The sequence below is a fragment of the Alosa pseudoharengus genome, unplaced genomic scaffold (genome assembly GCF_046254945.1).
Source record: "Alosa pseudoharengus isolate Yale_2024_CS ecotype anadromous, Long Island Sound unplaced genomic scaffold, YU_APseudo_1.1 YU_APseudo_1.1_scf_14, whole genome shotgun sequence".
Lineage (NCBI taxonomy): Eukaryota > Metazoa > Chordata > Actinopteri > Clupeiformes > Clupeidae > Alosa > Alosa pseudoharengus.
In genome coordinates, this window is record NW_027468609.1 from 37,580,172 (window position 1) to 37,605,278 (window position 25,107).

A 25,107-nucleotide genomic window follows, 5' to 3' on the forward strand; every position below is an offset into this window, starting at 1 on the left:
AATGAGGGAGAACAGGAAGATTGCTACTGAGGCAGGGGAAGAAATCCATAAATGTTAGTATATCTTCACAATAATCATGTTAATATATTAAGCTCAGAAAAAAGCCTAATCTGGCTACAACTTTGCTGAACTTCCTCTCTCGTCTAGTATCAGCACTGGGTAGAAATACACTTTTGGGCAGAGGAAATACCTCCTATAAATTGATGCCTTTTTAAATTCTAATGCTCAAATTCGTGTCAGGTCGCTCCAATTTAAAAGAGGGAGAAATTATGTACAAGCCGAATTGTCACCTTAAACAGAAAACTTAAATCTCAAAGAACTAAGAGCAATGGCAATATATTTCACTCATAGAACATTTATTTTAAAATATAGTGTAACACCGATAGTGCAACAACGAACAAGTTCGGCAACATCACATAAGCCTAAAACTAAAGGGATCAGTGTGATTAATTGCCTAAAGAATACAGGCTTAGCATCCAAGTTTTACTTTAGCCTTCTGCTTGATATGAAGCATATTCAAATTGCTCACATTTTTCTTTGCTCCGTAGCACACACTCATGTTTCCGTCTTCTTAGATTCCAAAATGAATCTTTACTCACTGAAACAGTGTCACCACATGGCTGTTCTTGCTCTACATTGTTAATATCTAGTTGTTTTGTAGGAATAGTACACTTGTATGACTTGATGATCAGTTTCCTTTTTAAAATATTTAGCGAACTCCATTCCAATCAACGAACAATGGCCAGTCTTTGAAATGTAACAGTCTTTGTTTTATTAGGAAGACGTGAATTCTGGGTGGGTTAGGGCATGCCTCAGACTCGTGGTGGGAGCGGTATCGGAGCGAAATTGAAGCGGAACAGAGCGGCCGCTCCAGCCTCTAAATTAAAAAGCGATCCGCGCTCCAACAAAATTTCATCTGTTCCACCCCTCGCTCGCTCACGCTCCACTCCGCTCACTAGATCTGGACTTTACCTACTCCTTTATAAGCAGCTGATTATCAGTGCCAGAGGAAGCAAAATAGGCCTAGAGGTATTACCTAGTTATTGCCATGCATCAGTTTAGACAGGGTGCACTTTTCAGTGTATGCTTCATTCTTCCTCATCCAAACATATTGCTGTTCTATAACCATTATCAAAACAGAATACTGAACCACCTTGTCTATACTGATCCATACCTATTTTGCTTCCACTGGCACTGATCATAGTAAGGCTCTTGGATTAAACAACACCATTTGCAAATAGGTTCACAGGTTCCTCAAGTTTCAAATTCCGTAGAGTACACCTTGCTGACGACACCCAGCACACACTGAAGAAATCAAGGCAAAGACTGTACTTCCCATGTCAGCTGAGGAAATTCAAAGCATCCATCTTGAAGGCCTTTACTCCTCAGCTGTGGAGAGTGTCCTGACAAGTAGCATCATCACTTGGTATGGGAACTGTACAGCCCATGACTGCAGTGCAGAGTGGTGCGATCTGCCGAACGCACCATCAGAACCCCTCCCTCTGCAGGATACCTACAAGAAAAGAGTACTTACCAGGGCCCAAAGTATTGTAAAGGACTCCTAACATCCTGACCATGGACTTTTCAAAACACTGAGGTCAGGCAAATGTCTCTGCTGCTACAAGACCAGAACAGAGAGACTGAGGAGGAGCTTCTTTACTCAAGCCATCCATATCCTGAACACACACAAGACTAAATTAGCTGCACTTACACTTTTTACACACTTGCACATGAACTGTACACACACTGCACTTTATCTCTCTCTTGCTATTTATTAAAATGTATATTTTGATCTTTCTTTCTTCATACTCGCACAGAAAAAGCTGAACACCAAACGAAATTTCACTACATGCTTTACGTTAGTATTTCTATGTATGACAAATATCCTTATAATCAGCTGCATATAAAGGGGTAGGTAGAGTCATTCAAATATTTGGAAATCATGGGAGAAAACATCATACTGTCCATAGAAACCAATAAAAATTTAAAGTTAAAGGGGTGACAGAATGATTATATAGGGTATTTCACGCTGTTCCTTAAGGTTTCCGAATAGAGTATGTAACATTGGTTGGGCTGAAAATGGCCCGTGTGCTGTTCTATGTGCCCTAAGGCAAGCCTAGGAAATAGGCCCTAGAATGAACGAGAGGTTTTCTCCCTTTTATGGTATGCTCATGAATATTTAGATGAACTGTGTGCTGATTGGTTGGTTTACAACGAGCCAAGCTCCAGAGCAAAGACGCCAACATGGCCGACACCACTCGCTGAAACAGCCAAGGTGGAAATACTACGGAGACATATAGTAGGTGTTGAACAACATATTTGAGCCTGAATCAGAGGAAGAATCTGAAATAGAGGAGCAACCAGTCGCCCATAGATTGGAAATGACTACTTCAGAGTGGTAAGTTTTGTCATTTTATTTGAGTTTGCCACACGTAGCCCAGTTAGCTAGCTGTAATACTAGTGCAATACTCGCACGTTAGTGTCGTAGACTAAGCTAAACATTGTATTAGGTTCGTTTTTAGCATTGTAAGCAACAGAAGTTATTAATTTGCACACAAACAAATGTTTTACAACTTGTACCCTTGTGCAATTTTTGTCAAGATGTCCAGTTAAAAGCTAGCTGAAAAGTTTGTAGCCAGTCGTGGGCAGTTCAGGCTATGCTGTAGTGAAAGGAGTGCTGCTTGCAAGGAAAGTAGCTGCTACTCGTTTTAGTCAGTAAGTATTCTCCTGCTGAATAGGTCATCTGATTAGGAGTTACATACATTATTGTAGTGGTAATATGCGATCTTACAACAGGACGTCCAGTTAGCTGGGCAGGAGCTCTGTGCAGTTCGTAGGCTATATGGCTGAAGTGAAACGAGTAGCCTATGGCTCGCGTCAATGAAAATATTACGTTTGTGTCAGTAGGTCTAATGTACTCGTGTAACTACTATCCTGCTGATTAACCCTTTAGGCGCCAGAGGTTTTTTTCGAAACGTTCGATTTTGACATCTTCATTTCAAAAGGCTATATCTTAAAAGTGATAAGAGATAGAGACTTTCTGTAAATTAGAGAAATATTAAGGATGACCCAAAGTCTATGTAGGGATTAAATGTTTATATCTAATTTGCATATTATGACGTCATATGATGGTGGCCATCTTGGATTATAGAATTTTCATGAAAAGTCGCATGTTTGAATGATAAAATGCACCACTTCTTTCCCCCCAAAATGTCCCTCACCTTCTGTATGCTATATTGCACAATAATGAATGCTCAGGTAAATAGTAAGTAGTGAACAAACTGTGTAAATCATTACTAATAAATGGCAGAAACAAACCAAATGCATGTAGCGGTAGACTGGCCTTTTGCTGTAGAGATTCTGATTCCATGTATGGGGCACATATATATTATTCAGATGACACACAAACACAAGTAGACAAGACCTGTTTAGTTCAAAAGCTCATTTGCCACGGCAAGGCACAGATCAGGAGTGAGATGACGAGACAAGACAAGAGGCAATGTTAGTATTTTTTTTCTTTTTGTTGTTTTTGTTGATGTTTTTTTTTTCTTAGCTGACAAAGACACACACATCACAAGGACATGAACACACAAAAAGGAACACATAGTGTATGTCCTAAATGATCAGGGAAATAGATAGCAAATCAACAGTGTAAATCATTACTAATAAATGGCTGACTTTTTTTTTTTTTATGTAGCAGGCCTTTTGCTGTAGAGATAATGACTACCTATCCCTATCCATACAGGGCCGGCATTCCCATAATCTTGTGATAGACTATGCATGACCTAATGTGTGTGTGGGAGAGGGAGAGAGCGTGTGACCACCTCCACCATGCGAGCAGCATGGCCAGATCTGCCTCGCGGGCGCCGAGTGGAGAGAATTTGCGCAGCTCGGACTAGGCCTACTGTCATTCTCATTGCGACTCCCCACACTGCCACTACGTTCCCCCCTAACTGTCCTATGAGCACTTCGACCTCGTCTAACATACCCAGTTGCATTAGACAAAGGCTCCACCACGTTACTGTTGCCGCGATTGTGGAGAGGCACACGTTCAGAAGACAGAAGCTAACGCTATGGACATTAGGCTACCTCCAGCCTCGTTCGCCACACCACTAACACCCTGCTAACTTCCCGATGAACACTCCGAACCCGTGAAACATTATTCCCACCAGTGACATTGGGCAAACGATTCAACGTTTGTGCTTGGTGTAAGCTAAACTATGGAGTAAACTCTCACTTTGTCCAGCTGCATCATTGCAAGGCAGGGACGCATCTGAAGCCTCACTAAACGAATCACCGTCATTTTCTGAAGGCAGATATTCCCCTTCAGAATCAGGGTCCGCGAATAGAAGACCCAACACTTCATTTCAGGTAAACTTTTTTGATGCCATTAGACGATAATCTAATGCAAATACTCGCTGACGTTGACAATATCGCTCTGACAAAGTGGCTCACAGGCACACTAGCTCCGGTATTTCACGCCCTGATTCACTGCAGCTGTAGCACGAAAGTTTTGTTTAAAGAGTGCCCTTTTTTCGACTCGGGGATGACGTATGACATGTCTGCCATCTAGTGGAGTGGAGGTCGAACGAAATATGACACCCTATTTGATTAAATCGGCCGTTTTATTCAGTACCGCATCTTGTCGACTATAGTCGACTGTGGCGCCTAGAGGGTTAAGTCATCTGATTATTGCGATTTTTACCTTCTTTCCATGTAGTAATACAGGGTTGCCAACTCTCACGCATCTGGCGTGACACTCACGCTTTCAGCACCAATCTCATGTTCTCATGCACACAAGAAATGTCACGCCAAATCCATTCTTTTTTTTTTGCAATCCGTTCATTTTTTGTTGATGACTAGACTAAACCACAGCATTGTTTCTAAATGACAGGATACGAGTTTAAGGCATACATATGTCTAGACCAACAGCAGGATAACGCTACGACCAATCACAACAATTCACGGTGTGACGCCTAGCTACCAGCGGAGCTAACTGATAAATTAAACTCTTGCCCGGTCGGCAAAACTGCAAAAACGTCCTTCTTGCAAAGGAACGATTTGAGGGCGATTTTCTGCTCCTCTTTTAGTTGAAAAGCCAAATCTAAATCCTTTATTGTAGCGGCCAAAGCCGTTTCAAACAACTGGTGTTCATCGGTAGCCATCTTGCAATGTTTTCTAGATGATTCCGGACGTAGCAGCACTGTCGTCATCGGTGTAGCTCGCCTTTGTCCCGCCTACACCGATTTGATTGGTCCCTCTCGCTCGAGAGATAGAAGAAATTTGGATCATTGCTCATGGCCAGAGTATCTTGCGGGCACAATTCAAATTGTGCTCTCGCGAGAACTCTGGATTTCCAGGGTAGATTCGCTGACTAGGCTATGGGCTAGTTGCATGAAAGGCTCCCGGTGAGCTTGTTTGTTTCCTGTGGAGCCAGGTGTGTTTGAACCTGCCGCTCTTCTGAATGTAATTAGTGTCTACACGTCCTTCTTTATCGTAACGTGCTGATTCTCTAGGTGCAACACCTAGCCGGGTCCGTGTAGACACTAATTACATTCAGAATAGCGGCAGGTTCAAACACACCTGGCTCCACAGGAAACAAATGAGCTCACCGGGAGCCTTTTGTGCAACTAGCCCATTTTAATCCGGTCTGCGACACCTTCACGGAACACGCTGCTATTTAGACATGAGGCAGACCGACATAAAGTGTGGCCGCCCATTCTTCTCTAGGAACTACTCGCGAAGTAGCCTCACAGACATCACATGAAATAACTTTTTCTCATCTTTTATAAGGTGCTATAGCCGCTATTTGCTGCGATAAACGGTTTGCGAGAAAAATAAATTAACTTTCAAGAAATAATCATATTAGGCTACTATAGGTCTGCGCTCATTTCAATTCCTATAAGAGGAATATCTCACAAACTTTTCGTTCCACACATGACAAACCGTAAACCAGAATAAACAGCAGACCTTACCGAACACAAAGGTGTAATGCAATCCCCTGTACAATAAGCCGTTCCAGAGTAATCCGGTTTTCAAATGGTAGCAAATTTCTATATGGTCTCCAATGTTGGGCTTTAAGTGTCTTAAAACTGAGCTGTGCTTAAATACCTACATATGTGTAAATATTAAAATCAGAGGATCTATAGCTCATGGCTAAGAGTTTGTCGATGTAGCCATAATGGTTATGGTTATGGATTTAGCAGACGCCTTTGTCCAAAGCGACACATAAATACAGAGAACAGATTAGAATGTAGGTCAAATATAATAAGGAGAATAGTTATAATACACAATAATATCAATTCAATCAATAGCCTAATAAAAAGCAATGGAAAAAAAGGGGAAAGGCAATAATAAAACAATAATGTCCATTCAATCAATAATATAAAAACAATGACATGCTAAGACTACATTAAGGAGAATATCAATAATAAACAATAATGTCAAATTAATTAACAGCCCAATTGAAATAAAACAACATTATACAAACCATAACACATAAGCGCTTAAACAACTAAGTATATGTTGAATAGGAATGTCTTTAGACCCCTCTTAAACGACCCAAAACTACCACAGGAATGGAGAGCACTGGGCAATTCATTCCACCAACATGGAACCACTGAAGAAAAGAGTCTGGAATTAGACCCAGTTTTCATGACTGGTCGACACAACAGACGCTCACCAGAAGACCGCAGTGGGCGGTTGGGGATGTAAGGCTTGATTATTGAATTAAAATAACTAGGAGCAGATCCAGTTAGTGTCCTATAGGCCAAAGTGAGAGATTTAAATTTAATTCTGGCTACTATAGGGAGCCAATGGAGAGTAACTAGGAGAGGAGTTACATGTGTCCTCTTTGGCTGATTGAAGACCAGGCGTGCTCCAGCATTGTAAATCAGCTGTAATGATCTTGTTACACAAGCGGGTAAGCCAGCTAATAGTGAATTACAATAGTCCAGTTTAGAGATGACCATGGTCTGAACAAGAAGTTGTGTGGAATCTTGTGTCAGATAAGGTCTGATCTTCCTAATGTTGTAAAGCATAAACCGACATGATTTTGCAATAGAAGCTATATGCTCAGAGAAGTTAAGTCGGTCATCAATTACAACGCCCAAGTTTCGTGCCGATCTAGTTGGGGTCAGTGAAGTTGAGTCAAGCTGGATGTTAATCTGTTGGGGAATAGCTGTTTTAGCTGGAAACACCAAAAACTCTGTTTTTGAGAGATTAAGCCGAAGGTGCCGATCTTTCATCCAGGCTGAAATAACCTTAAGGCATGCAGAAATCCGGTGGGAAACACTAGTCATCAGGTGTGAAAGACCGGTAAAGTTGAGTGTCGTCTGCATAACAGTGATAGTCAAATCCATGGGAGCGAATGGTATCACCTAAGGAAGTGGTGTAAATAGAGAAAAGCAAAGGTCCTAATACTGATCCCTGAGGCACACCTGTGGTGAGGTCATGAGACTTAGATACCTGTCCCTGCCAAGACACGTTGAAAAAACGCCCTTTAAGGTAAGATTCAAACCAATCAAGAGCTTTTCCAGAAATTCCCAGTTCAGATAGTATAGATAGGAGAATGTCATGGTTAACAGTATCAAAGGCTGCAATTAAATCTAGTAGAATTAATACTGATGACTGAGCAGAGGACTTAGCTACTCTCAATGCTTCAGTCACAGATAGAAGAGCAGTTTCAGTAGAATGACCACTCTTGAAACCAGACTGCATAGGGTCTAGTAGATTATTCTGATGAAGAAAGTCACAAACTTGCTTGAAGACCACTTTCTCCAAAACCTTTGACAAGAAAGGAAGAAGGGAGACAGGCCTGTAGTTATGATTTGATGTAATGATTTGTTTTCACAAAATGCTAAGCATGCATGTATTTAAGTGTCTTAAAAAAGTGTGCTTATATTGGTCAATGCATAATTTCATAACAGGCCAAATAGAAAATAAATGTTAAATGTTAAATATACTGTAGCCTAGACATAATATTAAAATCAGATGATGTAGGATAGTATAGAGTTAGATAAAGTTGTATGGCTCCAGAACTCACACCAGTGGATTGGGTCTTGAAGGAGCCACACCACTTTTATGACACTATAGCTGTTCTGTTGACCTTTAGATTTGTTGCTACTGGGCATGAAGGGCAGGCCAATTATGAGTTCTGTCCAACATTGATGGTAGGTTTAGAAGAAAAATCAGCACATTTTAATCATATTGCAATACCAATTACCGTGATCATTTTGGTCATGATTTTTCATCAAATGTTCAGATTTCGGAATCCACCAGCCACAATGGTAGGTGGAAAAAAATATTTTAGGCTATTTCTATCCCTGATACATACGTACACTCATACACACATTCATAAGTCTCAATCTGTCCATTTCTTTCCACAAAACTGTCGTCATTTAAGGGGTTATTTTTCAATTTTTTCTACTGAGCTACTACCTTTATCAGGTGGGCAGGGGGGCCCTTTTCATGTCTGTGCCCAGGGGCCCAGTGGCTCATAATCCTTCAATGCCACAGGGTTAAAACACTGGTCTTGTTTTCAAGTGCAATCAATAATTTAATTGTACATTTTGAAGAAACTTAAATCAGGGATTATACTGTACATAGCAAAAAAGTCAGGGGACAGACATTTTTATAATTAGGTTTAGGGAAAAATGTAACGCACACGCACTATGACTTTACAAAATCTCACTCCAGCCAAACACCCAAAGTTGGCAACCCTGAGTAATATATGATCTTACAACTGGACGTCCAGTTAGCTGGGCAGGAGCTCTGTGCAGTTTGTACCCTATTAGACAAGTGCTATTTCAAGAAAAAGTCCTTGTATATGGGTCTAGAGGCATTTCTTAGTAAAAGTGGGGAACAGGACTTTTTATCATAATTAAAATGTGCTGAATCCAACTAGCCCTGTTCCCAAGCAGAATTTTGAGTTTTTGACCATCTAATTAGCATAAACAAAATGGCGATTTTGGGCACTTTCTTCGGACGGGCATTATTATACCATGTAAATAAATGAATATTGTTCACATCTGTGCATCTTAGAAATCTCCCGTGGGCAATAAATAAAAAGTAAAGGCTATGAAAAATATAAAAATGCAAAAAAAACTAGTATTATGCTAATTAGCCTTATTATCACCTTATTATACTCTTGACTATGTTTACTCTCTTTGGCAAAGAGTGTGGCCTGACTTCATTGGTAAACATCTTCTTCGTGGTGGGGAGACACATGTTTGGAGTTTAAAATCATTGGAGTTCCTTTGAACTAATCACGAACAACCGTAGAAATATCAGTAGAATATTGCTATGTTTAAGTGTAATAAAGTGTGTACATTATAAATATAAATAGAATACTATGGGTGGGATAGGGGCAAAATGTTCGCCTCCTTGTTGTCCCTGTGAAGGTTGCCATCGACATGGACACCTCAACAGGCACAGGCAAGGAGGCACTGGGGGGGGGGGGGGGGGGTTGATGGGGGGGGGGGGGTGAGGAACCAGTGATGCGCTGAGCAGTTTTCACCATCCTCTGCCGTCCTTTCCAGTCGGAGGCAGAGCAGTTGCCATACCATACTGTGACACAGTTGGTGAGGATGCTCTCAATGGTGCAGCGGTAGAGGTTTTGAAGTTCACCAGGATCTGAGGAGAGAGGTTGTGTTCTTTAGTCTCCTCAGGAAGAAGAGATGCTGGTGAGCCTTCTTGGCTCAAGGTAGAGGTGTTGAGGGTCCAAGAGAGGTCCACAGAGATGTGGACACCCAGAAACATGAACTGGTGACATGCTCCACCTCAGTCCTATTGATGAGGATGTGGCTTTGTGTGCTAGCTTTTGACTTCCTGAAGTCCACAATGAGGTCTTTGGTCCTTTGGTGTTGAGAGCCAGGTTGTTGTCGGTGCTCCGCGATGTTAGGTGCTGGACCTCCTCCCTGCAGGCTGTCTCATTATTGTTGCTGATGAGAGCAATCACCGTAGTGTTGTCTGCAAACTTGACAATGGTGTTAGAGCCATGTACAGGTATGCAGTTGTAGGTGAAGAGGGAGTAAAGGAGGGCTCAGCACACACCAGTGTTCAGGGTGAGGGTTGAGTGGGTGAGGTTATCTAATCTAACAGACTGCGGTCCAGAATCTAGTTTCAGAGGGAGGTATTGATGTCCAGTTCACTGAGTTTGGTGATCAGTTTGGAGGGGATAATGGTGTTATGGTGTAATGGTGCTGAACTGAAGTCAATGAACAGCATTCTCACATAGGTGTTGCTATTGTCAAGGAGGGACAGGGCAGAGTGAATTGCCGTAAAGATGGCATCCTCTGTGCTCCTGTTTGCTCCTGCAAATTCTCTTGAAGCATTCTATACTGCAAACAAAATCTACCTCTGGGTACAAATAAAGTAACTTAAACTTGAACTTGCACTAGTTATAAAGTTATTCATCTAGCTATTAATTCACAGGACATGCAATCATTTTACTAACACAAATGTTATGAAGAAATATGGGTAACACTTAATGGTAAAGGTACATGAATTAATTCATGATTTATGCATTACTTCAGTCCTTTATATCCTATGAATCGTCAGGAATTGACATGAATTCATATACTCTCATTCATGATGACCTCATGTATGAACAAAGAGCAAGTTTTAAAGTCCGCACATCCAAATGTCTGACCTGGGAGCAGCACAAACAAACGACCAGACAAAAAAGAGAAAAAGTCCGCTTCAACCAGGGTTTTCTGCTCCCACTTGTTTTTATTTTTCCGTGACGTTTCGGGTAATCACCCTTCATCTGAAGAAGGGTGATTACCCGAAACGTCACGGAAAAATAAAAACAAGTGGGAGCAGAAAACCCTGGTTGAAGCGGACTTTTTCTCATGTATGAACAACACATCAACTAAAGCATTAGGTGTGATGGGTATATCATTATGATTTATGATTTCTTAAGCATGTTCATCATGATTACATGAATTTTAGGATAATTGCTCATGCATTCATCATGTATGTGGCCCCTCAAATAAAGTAGTGAATAATGACATGTGTTTAGAGAACTCAAAAGTTATGTTCAAATCAGAATTTGAGCAGTGATGACCACATTTTTGGCAGAAAAATAAAGTCATGATCATGGTTAATACATCATAATTCATAATGATGTGCCCACCGTACCTAATACTTTAGTAATGTGTTCATGTATGAGGTCTACTATGAACTATGTAAACTACTATGTGAACTACTATGAACTCAGTAAATTCCTGATGATTAATTAGATATTAATGAATGAAGTAATACATAAATCATGAATTATTTAAAGTACCCTTACCGTAAAGTGTTACCGAAATGGGTAAAGGCCTGTGTAACTTACTCCGAGACTACATACATTACCAACCCAATTCGCTTCAATTATGTAAATGTAATGTAAATCAGGTTTTATGGCCAAGTATACTTGGGTATACAAGGAATTTGGTCTCTGCATGTATCCCATCCGTGAATTAGTGAACACACAGGTCACAAATTGAAGCACACATTAACCTGGAGCAGCTGCCTTGCTACAGTGATGCTCGGGGAGCAGTGAGGGGTTAGGTGCCTTGCTCAAGGGCACTTCAGCCGTGGATGTGGGCATGGGAGACTAGTGCTCAACCTTTCCACCACCCACATTTTTCCTACTGGTCGGGGATCGAACCGGCAACCCTTTGGTTTCAAGCCCGAAGACCTAACCAGGCCACAAACTTAAACTTTACATTTCATCACTACACATCTTTCTTGACCCTCAAAAAACTTAAGTCTCATTTGTCAAATACTGTGTGCCTGCTCAGTTATAACATTTTAACAATTACATTTTTCAAAGGTTTTTTCAGGTAAATAACATGGGCATAATACTAGATTTGATAAACTCAAAATTCAGCTTGGGAACAGGGCTAGTTGGATTCAGCACACCTTAATTATGTTAAAAAGTCCTGTTCCCAACTTTTACTAAAAAATGCCTCTAGGAAGCACATATCTCAAAAATATCACCTGTCTATATGGCTGAAGTGAAACGAGGTCAACGGAAATTTTACTAGGCCTACTCTCGTTTGTGTCAATTCAAAAACACTTTATTTATCCCCAAGGGGCAATTTACATAGTACCATATGGAGTAGAGTACAATAATCAAAAATCCTATAAATATCACTGTTTAAAATACAGTAGGTACAGTCAGTAGGTCTAATGTAATCTTGTAACTATCCTGCTGACATCTGATTGAGATTACCTTCTTTCCATGTAGTAGCCTAATATGTGATCTTACAACTCTGGTAACTAAAACTGGAGACATTTATTTAAGCTACTTTGTGCTTCCTGCTCATTCAAAATTACGAAATAACAGCAGGGAAATTATGTTTGTTTTTACAGGTTATGAAAAGAATGGCCCAGGTTCCTGAGGAGCTGACCTGAATGACCATCATGGCCTCGATCCGTTGTGCCTCAGTATTTATTCTTTGCAAAATGCAATGAATATTTACAGAGCTGACCATGGTCGTTTGAGAATCAGAGGGATGGAAAGGTGAGGACAATTTGATACAAGTGTTAGCAGTTACAGTATATAAATAAAATATTTTTAACCAATACACATTCATTATTGGTTCAGCATATTGGAAAAACACAGTTTGATCAACACCTCAAAATGACAAACTTTATTTCTTTTCAACAATCGTCCAATGATACTCAAATGTAAAAGATTAAAAAATAAATAGTAAAAAAACAGGGTGCTTTTCCACCCTGTTCTCGTTGCAGGCAATGAAGTGACTTGGCCTACAGGTCTTTTGTGAGCAGGAGCTGGGGTTTCCTTAGAAGAAGCGTCGTTGGATTCAGACTCCTTTTCGATTGAACCGTGACTCATGTTCAGCAACAGCATCCTCCATGGAAGGTCTGTCAAGCCAATCACACAAGTCCTGGGGCAAAGGAATCCGCTGGACGGCATCCCAATATGGAAGAGGGTCTTTGATGATCTCGAAGAGGACAAGAAAGAGGACTTATATTGGATACTGTAATACAGTGCATTGTAGGCTGTATACTGTACAATAAACAAATTGTATGGCCCTGAACATTGTGCTTTGTTTACAGTACTGATGATGATTTCGACACCAGTAGCATCAGGTCTAAGACAGCCTGTTGTGTGTGAATTGATAAGTTCTTTTTAGTGCCTATACTGTTGCACATTTTGATTTGTTGTTTGCAATAAAAAAATATTTTTTATTAAACTTACAAATTGTTTGGCAAGCCTGTACATAGTTTCTCCTTGGCTGTCTTCTGTTGTGGGGACTCAGCATTCTCATTGAAGTGCATGGCTGCAAGATAAAACCTAAACCAAACAACAGAAATGTTGTAACACAAGTGAAAGTCACTTTTGGGGAGCGTACCTATGTTCCCCGCTTTGTATGAGACCGGGGAACATAGGACCCTTTTTTTAAAACCATAACCCTAACCCCGAGCGGGGAACATAGGACCCGGGGAACATAGGACCTGGGGAACATAGGGATGACCCCCACTTTTGCATGCACACACCAAGCTGTTAACTCACAGCAAAAGCATTTGCTAATATTCTAAGCCCCGCAAGATGACACACTTGGAGCATCTGTTTGGCATGCTGCGTTTGTCATGTTGTCGTTCCTGTAATGTTCTAAAATAAGAACGTGCAAATAAATCCATTGTATCTATACAATACGGTTTTCAACATATCGACTAGATATCATTTGAATTGATAACTGAAGTTGTTTCCACTTCTGACGTCAAAAACTTATGTGGGTTATACAGCTTAGCAACCAAACTATCGTGTTACTCAGCTTCAGTTAGCTATCTTGCTGAGAACATAACCTGTCAGAGATCTCGACAAACATGCATAGTAAAATGTAGGTTAACATGACAACACAGGTTTTATCCGAATGACACACAGGAAAATTAAATAGCCTTTCCAATTATCTAAATCACACATTCTACTTGCTAGATACACGTTAGCATGGCTAATAACTGCTTAAAGGAACACGCCACCCAAAATCAGTAGTGATATATGTTCTTACCGTAACTTTCACGAGTTGAGTCGTACCTCTCCCGCGTCGGTAGGTGCACTCAAACGCTCTGTCGCGTGGCGCGAATGTGTTAGCATGTTGCTATGCTAGCGGGCTCTGCCGTGGCCGTAGAGAGAGACACATAGCAGTATTCCAACACCTCCACGTTTTACCTACTTAAATACAGTTGCACGAGTAGTTGATGAAAAATGTTAGGGCACACAACATGAAACGTGACGATTTTCCAAGCGAATAAACAGGAGAACTACAATGTGTGGCGCAATAGCACTTGGGAGTACTTCGACCTAGCTTGGTAATATTATTAACACCTAATTGTAGATCCTATCCACCACAGAGTTTAGAATCCATGCTGGATCAACCCTCAGCCTCTCCCTCCCCTCTGAGCGAGAGAGGCACACACACTAGAGATGCGCTGATGGGCTATTATTTCAACCATAACTGCATAGCAAAACTTATCATCCATCAGCCATCCATCAGCACCAAAGTTTGTTGACCAATTTTCAAAACTGCACCCGCCCACCATCCGCTGGTTGTTTTAATGTAGGCTATATGGGTGATGCAGCGCTGCTGACGTGAGGCTAGAAAGCCCTTGCCTGTTCTAGAAAGACTGATCTAATGCAGCAAATATATTAAAAGGCAAAAGTCGTACATTGTCTAGGCCTATCCCCAGAATATCAGCAGAAAACTCAGTCTCTGTCGCGCAAAACAGTCTCCAAATAAAACGCACATCGGCCTGTTGCCTATTCTGCCAGCTTGTGACAATATATCGTCCAAAATGCTTGATTGCATTGCATTCTCCACATTTTTAGCTAAATTTTCATGTACCACATCAGCATTTTTGTTCAGTGAATCTTTTGTAAATTGCTTTACAATTGGTATTGTAAAGGTAGATTGGAGAGGTATGACTCAACTCGTGAAAGTTAAGGTAAGAACATATATTACTACTGATTGTGGGTGGCGTGTTCCTTTAACGACAAAATAATACTTACAGCATGCAGTTGTGATGACCTTACGGTCGGAACAGCCCCTCGTTTCAGTAACAGCAGCTTAGCAAATCCTGCTTTAAACTGTCTTTTGAAAACTGCCTTCGGTGAAATGTTTTGCAAATTAATAACGGAGTGTCGAACTTTGCAGGGATCTTCTGGTAGAAAAACATTATCCATGCCCCTCGAACTTTTGAATCCTTGGGAAGACTATGGAAAGTCTCCGCTTTCTTTGTAGCCTAAGTTTCAGCCTGGAACACTGCATTTACGACCGTGGCTCATTTTCAATATCCTTGAAGAACTGTCTGCTTTATAATTCCTGTGGAAGTAAACTAGCAGGCAGCTAAACTAGTGTTTGTCTCATCTTCGCTCTCCATTCACGTTTCTGGGCTCAGAGCACCAGTGGGCTGGTCTGTATGTAAATTTTGAGGCATGACAAATGTACAGGCCAGAGCCAAATAAGGTACCACCCCCGAGAGGGAGTTTCGAATTGTGAGATTTGCATAGGAAGGAGGTGTCGATGGGGTTTTGAAGTTCTCTGTATGTCCATTTCACCCACTGAACTATCGCTATTCATCTATGACAAGGTAAACTCGGTTTTGCATTCTATGACCCCTTTAATAAACTTGAGTCTATTTTAGAAATGGACTGATATTTATCAGGAATGCTACCACAGCTGATGTCTGACTACTCATAACCTTAGCACTGGATTTTAACAATGAAAAGAGTGCTTTTATCAGTGCAAAAGACACTTTTTGTGCCAAGACTTTTGACCGTGTCAGTTTGACAGTATTCACTTCCCGCAGCATTTTGGTGATATTTTGTGTTCTTTCAGTTGTGTTGAGCCATTGAAATGGCCCTGGTTTGTTTTCTCAAAAAAACTTCAAAAGTGTGTTTTTTTTGCTTAAAAACCAACATTTCTAAAGGGGTGCCAATACTTTTGTCAGTGACTGTAGTTTGTGTAACAAACACGTGATTTGTGCATCTTTTGTTCTCCCCACCTGCAGTCTTTTCTCAAACAAAGCTTTGACGCCTTGTTGAAAAATTTACAGCCACACTCCTAGCAGAGAAAAAAAAGGAGCATACCTATGTTCCCAGGGTCCTATGTTACCATGTCCTATACTCCCAGGGTCCTATGTTCCCCAGTTCAATTTTCTGCTAACACACAGTGTGGCTGGATCTCAATGTCCATCCTCACACAGCATCTTAACCATACTGCGCAAATGTGTTTAAAAACTGCTGCTTTCACGTTAACTCTGCTAAGGTCTTATCACAACATAGTAAATTGGGGAGACTAAGTTCAAGTTAAGTCAAGCCCCAAGTTACCCCCCCCCCCCCCCCCCCCCCCGTTGCCAAAGTCAGCTACCACCACAAATTCAATTCTGTGGGAAAGGCTATGAGCCTTACTGTTATGTCTGCTCTTGTGTTGGCATGTAGCCATGTAAAAATAGTTTCTTTGTCTGTGTTAAATATTTTCTACTTTTATCTTCCTTACGCCAGATGCGACATAATGTCAGGATGGACTTTTATTTATTTTCGGTCACATTGTAAATAAAATACACCTTTGGCCATCGTAACCTGTTGTCTCAACCTCATTTCTCCTTTACCACTCGGTTACCCTACAACACTCATAATCAAATACAATCTACTTTTGCATTTTGCAAATGCACCTTGCGTTTTCCCTATTGGTCTAATTTTTGGGATTTTTCCATGGTTATTGTTCAAACAGGAAAAATAAATAAGAAAATAGCATGGAGTGGGAACCACTTGTTGAATTGATAGAAAATGACCCATCAAAGGGATGTGTGGCTGCTGATTGAGTCAACACCAATTCACATCACTGGTGAAAAGAAAGTATTGCAGGCTGTTAATAGCAGTTTCGCAAAAAACATAGTTGTCCTGTTTAGAGATTACTTTAAAGCTACTTTTTGTGTCTGCATGATTACTACATTTTCATAGTCAATTTTACTATTAATTACTCGTTAACAGAAATCCTGAGACATTTCACTCTATTACTGTACATTAAGACTACAGCATACAAACATCAGTAGTTGTATTTCTAACTTATAGCTACAGTTACTGCCACTGCTAATAATAATAGGGTACTCTCATTTCACAGGGAAGAAATTCAAATCCAGAAACATGGCAACAAAGAAGAAAAAAGAGGTGCTGGCATTGCCACTTGAGCCCACATTTAAGGTACTATCCAAAACAATGTTTCTGGTTGATTCTAATACTGAAAGATTAATACTGATTTTAATACTGAACGCCCATTTAGTAATGAAAAAGTACGCTAACTGGTATTATGCATGTAATCCAAAATAATCAAACTAAAAAATAATCAAACTCAGATTTCTTTCTCTTTACAGTTGGTTTGTACCAGTCTGGAGGAGTTGAGGGAGCTCATTAGTAAAATAGAAGATGAGATGGATGAGCTGGAAAGCACAAAAAAGAAATCTGTAAGAAAGGGAACATTGGCGGTGTAGTCATATTTTCCTTTATTCTATATCCTTTGGCACATTTATTGTGTTATACTTATTATACAGTTTATTATACGGCTTCACAATGCTAGTAGAATGCTCTATTGACTTGAATGGGATTTGCCAACGTTTTACGGTAAAATAAATTCATGTAATTACTGCTAAAACATATAATTACCGCTGTCAATGGCAACAAGGTTTGTGCTTTTGATTTAAGTCTTTTATATCACTCCACAAATAGTCTGGTCACTTCTTGCAATGGAGCTTTATTCAAAAGTGACATTTTTGGAAAGTAGCCGTATAATAAGCGATATAATGTATGGAACACTGGTCATTATCGGGAAAATACTGTAAGTCCCTTCGCTGGCGCGTCGGGGTCCGGTTCGCCCTATCGGGACTTATTTTCCCAATAATGACCTGCGTTCCATACATTGTCCCTTACATAATTGTTTTTAAAATGCAACTGACCATCATCATGTGTGAGGGATTTTTGCTAACAAATATATGTTTTAAGATAACAATTTGCACTATTTACTCTACCATATTATATAATTTTCTTTCTATTTCTGTGCCTATTTTACCACTTTATTACCATTTTATTTTATGCAGGTGTTTACTATTTTAAAGTATATATTTACATTGAGAAGTGTGATCTAGATTTTTTTTTTTAACAAAAAACCTTGCTGAAATTGCCTAATCTCACCTGTCAGCTTTTATCAGTGCCAGTTGTTCGATTTGTAAAGCAAGTCTGATGACTTAGTTAGCTTGCTAAACAAAAACTCTGTAATGCCTTGTTAACTTCTGTAAACCAGTTTAAATGCTCCATTATTATTGTTGTGATTGCTATTATTATTATTATTATTATTACATACCCCTATACATTCATATTTGGAAATGAATGCCTTTAGTGTAATATCCACCTTAATTATTTAGATCTATCTTAACATCTAGGTCGATGGGTAATGGTCCTGCACTGTGGTCCCATACAGTAGTAGATTTTGCTCAAATAGTGGGGCTTCAGGTGGGCTTTTACGGGGACATACTTTTACATAACTAATATAAATGTTCACAATAATAACAGTAATACAGCAAATATGTTTTGTGTCTTTTAAAAATGTGAAAATGGTGATGAATTTCAAGAGCATTGAATACTTTTGCAACCCACTGTATATTTACATTGTAAATATCCACCATTTACTGATAGTAAAATATTAGCTAGATAACTGTAGGTGTAGGTGAAAATGTAGGTGAGTAAGTTTTCTATTGCTTACGTTGTGTCCCTCGCTGACGTCCATACATAATTGTCAACTATTGATTGATTTAACCAAAATCAAACACTGTTTCATTCGGGAGGTAGTAGATAGTTAAGTAGCTTTGTAGTTTATTTGTGCATTAATTTTTCCCACCATTAGCCTTTTTCAAAATGTGTTTTATTGTGAATTTAGAATTTACTAGACAATGTGGCCATGTGTTTCATCAACCTCAGGGGAGGTGGCATTACAGAAGAGAGGCTGTGAAAGAGCTACACATCACCCTTATTAGACTACTTAATGAGCTGTCACCATGGGAACCAAAACTCATCAGAGCCTTTCAGAAGAACAGGTTAGAACGGTCTTTGCTTTTCTGTTGAACTTGAACTATCTTGAGTCAAAAGTTTACAATTGGAGTACTGGGGCCCGTTGCACAAAAGTAGGATCAAGACATCCAGGATAAGTGACTGAGCTGAGCTCAGTGAATCCAAAACAAGAGCGTCCAGGCTTAATTGGTTGCACAAAGACCAAGCCAGGATGAGCAGACACGGATTCATCAAGCCAGGTGAAACCTATCCTGGATAAGTGCGTGCTCACGGCTCCCTAAAATAGACCCCGCCACCGATCACAGATTCACTGATTCACCATGGCAACTAGAGCGGCTTCATTGCTTCTTCTACGGTGTAAAGTAGGTAGCGATAGCCTTTTCACAACAGCAACACCTCTGTTTAGGAGAATATTGCAACTAATGTCGCGATCACCATGCGCGAAATGGTTACCGCGCTCCTGTGATGTCACATTGTCGCATGAGGTCGGCAATGGCGAGTATGTAAAAGTTAATTAATGATCACACACGTTTAAATAATGACAGTGGGTCTAGTTATATGTGATAATGTGTAGTGGGCAGTAGGGGTGGGCGATATGGACAAAAAATAATATCTCGATATTTTTCGTGATTTTGACGATAACGATAATTAGTCGATATCCTTTAAAAAATTGTTTTTGTTAAAGTGAGTTACTTTACAGCTCATTATTTATGAATAGCATCATTACAGTAATAACCAATAACCTAACCTGTGACTTTTTAACCAAATCAACCAATGCATTGTCACTCTATGACACATTTCCAATTCTGCCCCCACTTGTGTGTGTGGCAATGACATGGTCTAGCCAGCTACATTAGAGAAGATGAATAGGCCTAACAGTTTCCCAAGAGAAAGTCTGAAGCTGAAGTTCCTTTCAAACCTTTACATAGGATTCACTGTAAAACTAAGAGCAGACCAACAGAGTAGCCTACATCTCTGTTATTTTCTTCTATGTTTTGTTATCACGTAGGCTAACATTCCAAGTTACAGAATAGAAACGAATGCGTTAGCTTATGGCTAATGTATATGAGAAATCCCATAGAGATGCTAACGGTTAGCATAATCGGTAAACATATATATTTAGGGCGAACTTCTGTCCATTTACAAAAGAGTTACATTCTCCCGCATAGCCTACCTCCTGGGAATGTATGTCTTCAGTGCGTGATTTCGAGTGTTTTTTTCCCCATAAGTAATTTAAATACTCGATAATGTCAATTTGCACATCGTTAAAACAACAATCACGATATTATCGCAGACGATATATATCGCCCACCCCTAGTGGGCAGTGGAATAACTATTGGTTTCCGTTTGTGGTGACTGCCGACTAAGATAAGAGATGAGATTAAATAGATCCTGGAACTTAGCCTGGTCTGGAGCAGGCTAGCGCCACAGAATAAATATCCATCCATAACATATCCTACTGCCCCCTATCCCGCTTTTGTGCAACTGGATCACAGATAAATTGAGTCAGGATAACCAAGATATCTCGGCTTAATCCCTTATCCTAGTTTTGTGCAATGGGTCCCACATCTGTGTAAGACCATTTGTTTGTTTTTTTTGTTTGATTTTTCTGTATTCATATTTTTGAACGTTTTGCTTTCGTGTTATTTCCCTCTTAGGGTACGACTGAAGAAGGACTATGATGATTTCAGAAAACATCCAGAGTATGATGTTTTTGTTAGAGAGGAATTGCTGGTGGAAGAGGAAGAGTTAAGGCCACTCAAATGTGTCAATTCCCCAATGGATTTTCCCACAGAGACTAACGAGAATGACAAAGAGGAGAAACCTGGAGATACAGCAGTTGGTATGTAAGTTTTTCCATCAAAATTGATTTTAGTATTTTAGTTCATGTGATTTCTGATCATATCACTGTTTTTTGCAGATGGACCACAGCAACTGGAGGCAGAAATGATGGGGAACATCTTTACAGTCAGGCGGGACCTCTTCCCTCTTACAGAGTACCAACCTTCCATACATAGGTCTAAACGTCGAACTCGCAATATTGAGGAGGATCCAAATCAAAACAAGAAGATCAAGGTGAGCACAGAAGACTCTGCAATATTTTGCAACAAGATGAAAGACAATCCCAGAAATGAGAACTCCACCACACCCAACCACCAGTTCTCTGAGACAAACCCTACTTTGAACATACCCATGACAGGTGTCCATAGAAGCTACAAACCAATCCAAGCATTGCTTGCAAAGAGTGTGGGAAACAAAGTGACCTTAATTAAACAAACTCCAGCAAAGGCTATTCATCACATGAGCCAGGATGAAAGCAAGGTTTCCCCTCTTGCACAGGCCAATAAACTCACACAAACCCCTCAAACTGAACTTCCTAAAGCAGCCCCATCTATCAGGCTACCCATCACATCTAAATCTGCAACCGTTCCTAGAAGTCCTTTGCACATGGTGTACAAGGTACCAGGGGGATTGGGTCTTATCAAGAGGGATGGCAGTCCACTGAAGTTTACAGTTCAACCAGTGATGGATCAGAAAAATGGAGAAAAAATAATGCCGAAGGTAGTTATCTTGCCTACAAATATGCTCATCAAAAAATCAGAAAACTGTGACTCCAGGGAACAAGAGGGAAGCCCTGGCTGTAAAACGTCCTTCATTAATACTCCAGGCTTCAATGTACCTGTTCAACATGTAGCTCCACTTAAGGATTCCCAAGAGAGGCGGGTGCACTCTCCATCAGTCTCTTTGAATTTGCATACTCCATCTACATTGACCTTACAGGGTAACAGACCCCTGAAAGTTGCTAATTCAAATAGGTCCCATTTGGGTTTCAGTACAGATCCAAGTCCCAGTGAAGCTGACGATGTCAGACAGGAGCTTAAGACTGTGTGCATCAGAGACTCACAATCTATCCTTGTCACGACCAGAGGTGGAAATACTGGAGTTGTTAAAGTCCAGACTTCTGACACACCTGGTACATTGGCTGCCAATCCTGTTTTCACTCTTTCTCCTCAATTCCAAGCTCTCTTAGTGTCCACATTCTCACCATCTGTGGCAGTGCCCTTGTCAGCAGAACACAGGGCAAGTACCACGGTATCTCAGCCTTCTACTCTAACATTCACATCTCCTTGCATAGCAAACCCGGCTAATGCCTCTTTGAGTTCCTCTAGCATAACTTCTCAAAGTGTCAGTAGTAATGGCATAATACCTGTTATCTCACAGGCTAATGTAAATACATTAATATCAGCAGAAACACTGCAGATTACCCAGAACAAATGTGTAATCCAGGCACATCCAGAACACAGGGTTACAGATCGGATTCCATTTAAAAAGATTTTCCTTGTTAACCCCTCAACTGGTGACTCATCAAAGAATACTACGCACTCCAACGTCACATCTGTGCCACAAGGATCAAGACTTATGTTTATTAGTCAGAAGTCTGGCTCCTCTCTCTCTCCAGTTATCATTCCAAAACAGACTGTGTTTCCTGAGTCCACAATTGCAGGATCAACTGCTGTCTCAAATGCTGAATCCATAAATCAAAGTCTAAACCATACTGATGGCAGCAGTGTGATAACTGAGGACCCAGGTCTACCTCGTAGGTTGCACACACTATTGTCTACTGATTCTCCAGTCTCCAGCAGCAAACTTAGATTATCTGAAGTATCCACAAACAGTTTTTTAGACTGTGTTTCCAGAGCAAGTGCAACAAGTTCAAGTAGTTTTGTATTTGCTCAGAGTGCTACAAGTGGCAGTCTAAAGGCAAATGCTACAAGAAAAGCTCATTCTGACCTTTCTAAAAGTCCTCCACTTGTATTGACTGCAGAGCATCTAGTTCCATCTGAGCTCAGTTCTGAACTGAAGGATGCCCATTCCTCAGTAGTGCCAATTTCAGTCCCCAGTCTTTGCAAGACAGCAGTGCAGAGTTCATTTAACTTAAAAAATAAAGACCTAGGTCTGTTGGCAGGATCACATATTCCTTCCCCTGCATCAACACAATCTCCTCTTAAATCCTCACCAGTAATACCATTCAGGGTTGTCCCCCCCCTTTCCGTGGGTAGGAGCACTATGGTACAAACAGTTAACTCTGTTGTCTCTCAAACCACCTCCTCCATTAGACCATCAGCTGAACCCAAATCTTCAACTACACCCATGCACCAGAAAATAGTGATAAACACTACTGCTCCTCTTGCACCTGGCACACAGATCCTCATCAACAATGCTCGATTTGTTGTGCCTGCCCAGGGCCTTGGACCTGGCAGTCATGTTTTACTGATTTCTAGCCCCTTGTCTGCTTCAGAACCTCGACAGAGTGCTAATCTAACCAAAACACCTCCTCCTGCAGGGGCTAGTGTCCCTGTCTCTATGTCAGTTTTACCATCATTGCAAGGACACAGAGTTTTGACATCAATAACCCAATCCCCTCATGCAATGCTTAAGCTACCTGCATCTACTGCTGTAAAACTGGGCCAACTAGGACCTGTGCCTGTTGCTCCTTGTCCACCAGCAACACCTTTGAGAACATCATCAAGTAGCACTGCACATATTCCTCATTTATTAGGAGCAGCTGTGTCCACAGGGAAACAGAATATGTCGAGTGCATTGAAGTTTCCCTCTCTGTTGACCTCTGAAGGAAATCTTTCAACTACTACGTCCATTCAAGTATTAGCCAACAGTGTACCACAGATGTCCACTGCACCCTCACAGATACAAGGAAGCCCCTTTTCTACAACAAAACAGTCCCATTTTCATGCAGCATCTGTGAGCACATCACCTAAACCACATCTGGTGTCTATGGTGGCTCCATTTGGAACTGTAACCTCTGTATCGACAACAGTTATTATGCCTTTTGCAAGTAGCTCAACATCCAGAATGCAAGCAATGCCTGTTGCTACAGTACGGCCTATTGGTAGCAGTTTCAACAAAAGACAGGCAACACCAATCACAACTGTGTCTCCGTCAAGCAGCACAGTCATTATGGCCCCATGCCAACCCATTAGTAATGTTACCTCAAAATCTGTTCCTGTGTCTGTGGTTCTAGCAAATTCTTCACCGGATGAGGGAAATACTTCAGTACAGATTTCTGCTTCATCTGCACTAACAAGCCTGTCACACAATAGACTTATGGTCAGTCCAGATGGAGCCATTTTGAACACCATCAGAAATCCTGCTCTAGCTACCATACCTACTGTGCCCACGGTAGCGAATGGCTTGGCCCTCACCACTTTAGGTGTTTTGGGACAGCCTACACAGAAGATGTGAATGTTGAAATTACCACTGCCCACCCAAGGAGGACCCAACAGATGAAAAGGAGTATGTGTAACATACAAAAAAAACAATATTCCAACTCTAATAAGGCAATAAAACTAAACTTATGGAAATATCTAAACCCCCAAATCTGACTGTTGAAGCCAAAACAAAAATTTCACTTCACACGAAGTGCATACGGACACATTTTGGCAAACAGGTCTTAACTGTTAATTATTTTATAAAATATACTCTGCTTGAAAGAATTATGAGGCCAGTTGTGTTAAATTGTAGTCAGGAAGATTTTTTTATTCAGTTTAATGCTAAGAAGTAGGACCCATATATAAAACATACAAAGTATAGGGAGGATTATTTCAAAGGCCATACACAGTCTTGAAAATGATAACTTACTTTCGAGAGGCCCTGGCATCTATTTTATTACGGTATCAATTTAGTTAACTTGATGGTGTATTTGTACTGAAAATTAGTTCATGTATCTTTTATTTAAGGCCTGTGTTTTTCACACCAGAGTGACTGGGAGAACAGTAGACACAAGCATTTCTGAAAATGGGGTTACATGACTATGTAATTGTATGCTTGTAACATTTCAAGTCACTAAATGCCTAAGTTATTTATTATTTTCTTTCAAGTATTGTGGATATTTTGGACCACTTGCATTTTTGCAGACATTGCATTGAAATAAACAAAGTACTTTGCACTCTGACATGATTGTTGATGTGTAAATGAAATCAGGAGTGTTTTCAAGATTAACATCCAAGATCAAT

General features: G+C 40.5%; 1 protein-coding gene across 2 annotated transcripts in view; it reads left to right on the forward strand.

Annotated features, from left to right (window-relative positions):
- brd10 (bromodomain containing 10) overlaps positions 1-25,046 on the forward strand; it is a 55,581-nt gene extending 30,535 nt beyond the window's left edge. For both annotated transcript variants that reach the window (XM_076284889.1, XM_076284890.1), the window contains exons 4-8: positions 17,139-17,218; positions 17,389-17,478; positions 18,986-19,101; positions 20,734-20,918; positions 20,997-25,046. In XM_076284889.1, coding sequence (XP_076141004.1) covers positions 17,139-17,218; positions 17,389-17,478; positions 18,986-19,101; positions 20,734-20,918; positions 20,997-24,337 — 3,812 coding nt within the window. In that variant the 3' untranslated portion in view covers positions 24,338-25,046. The remainder of the gene's footprint in view (positions 1-17,138; positions 17,219-17,388; positions 17,479-18,985; positions 19,102-20,733; positions 20,919-20,996) is intronic.
- Positions 25,047-25,107: the final 61 nt, after the last annotated feature.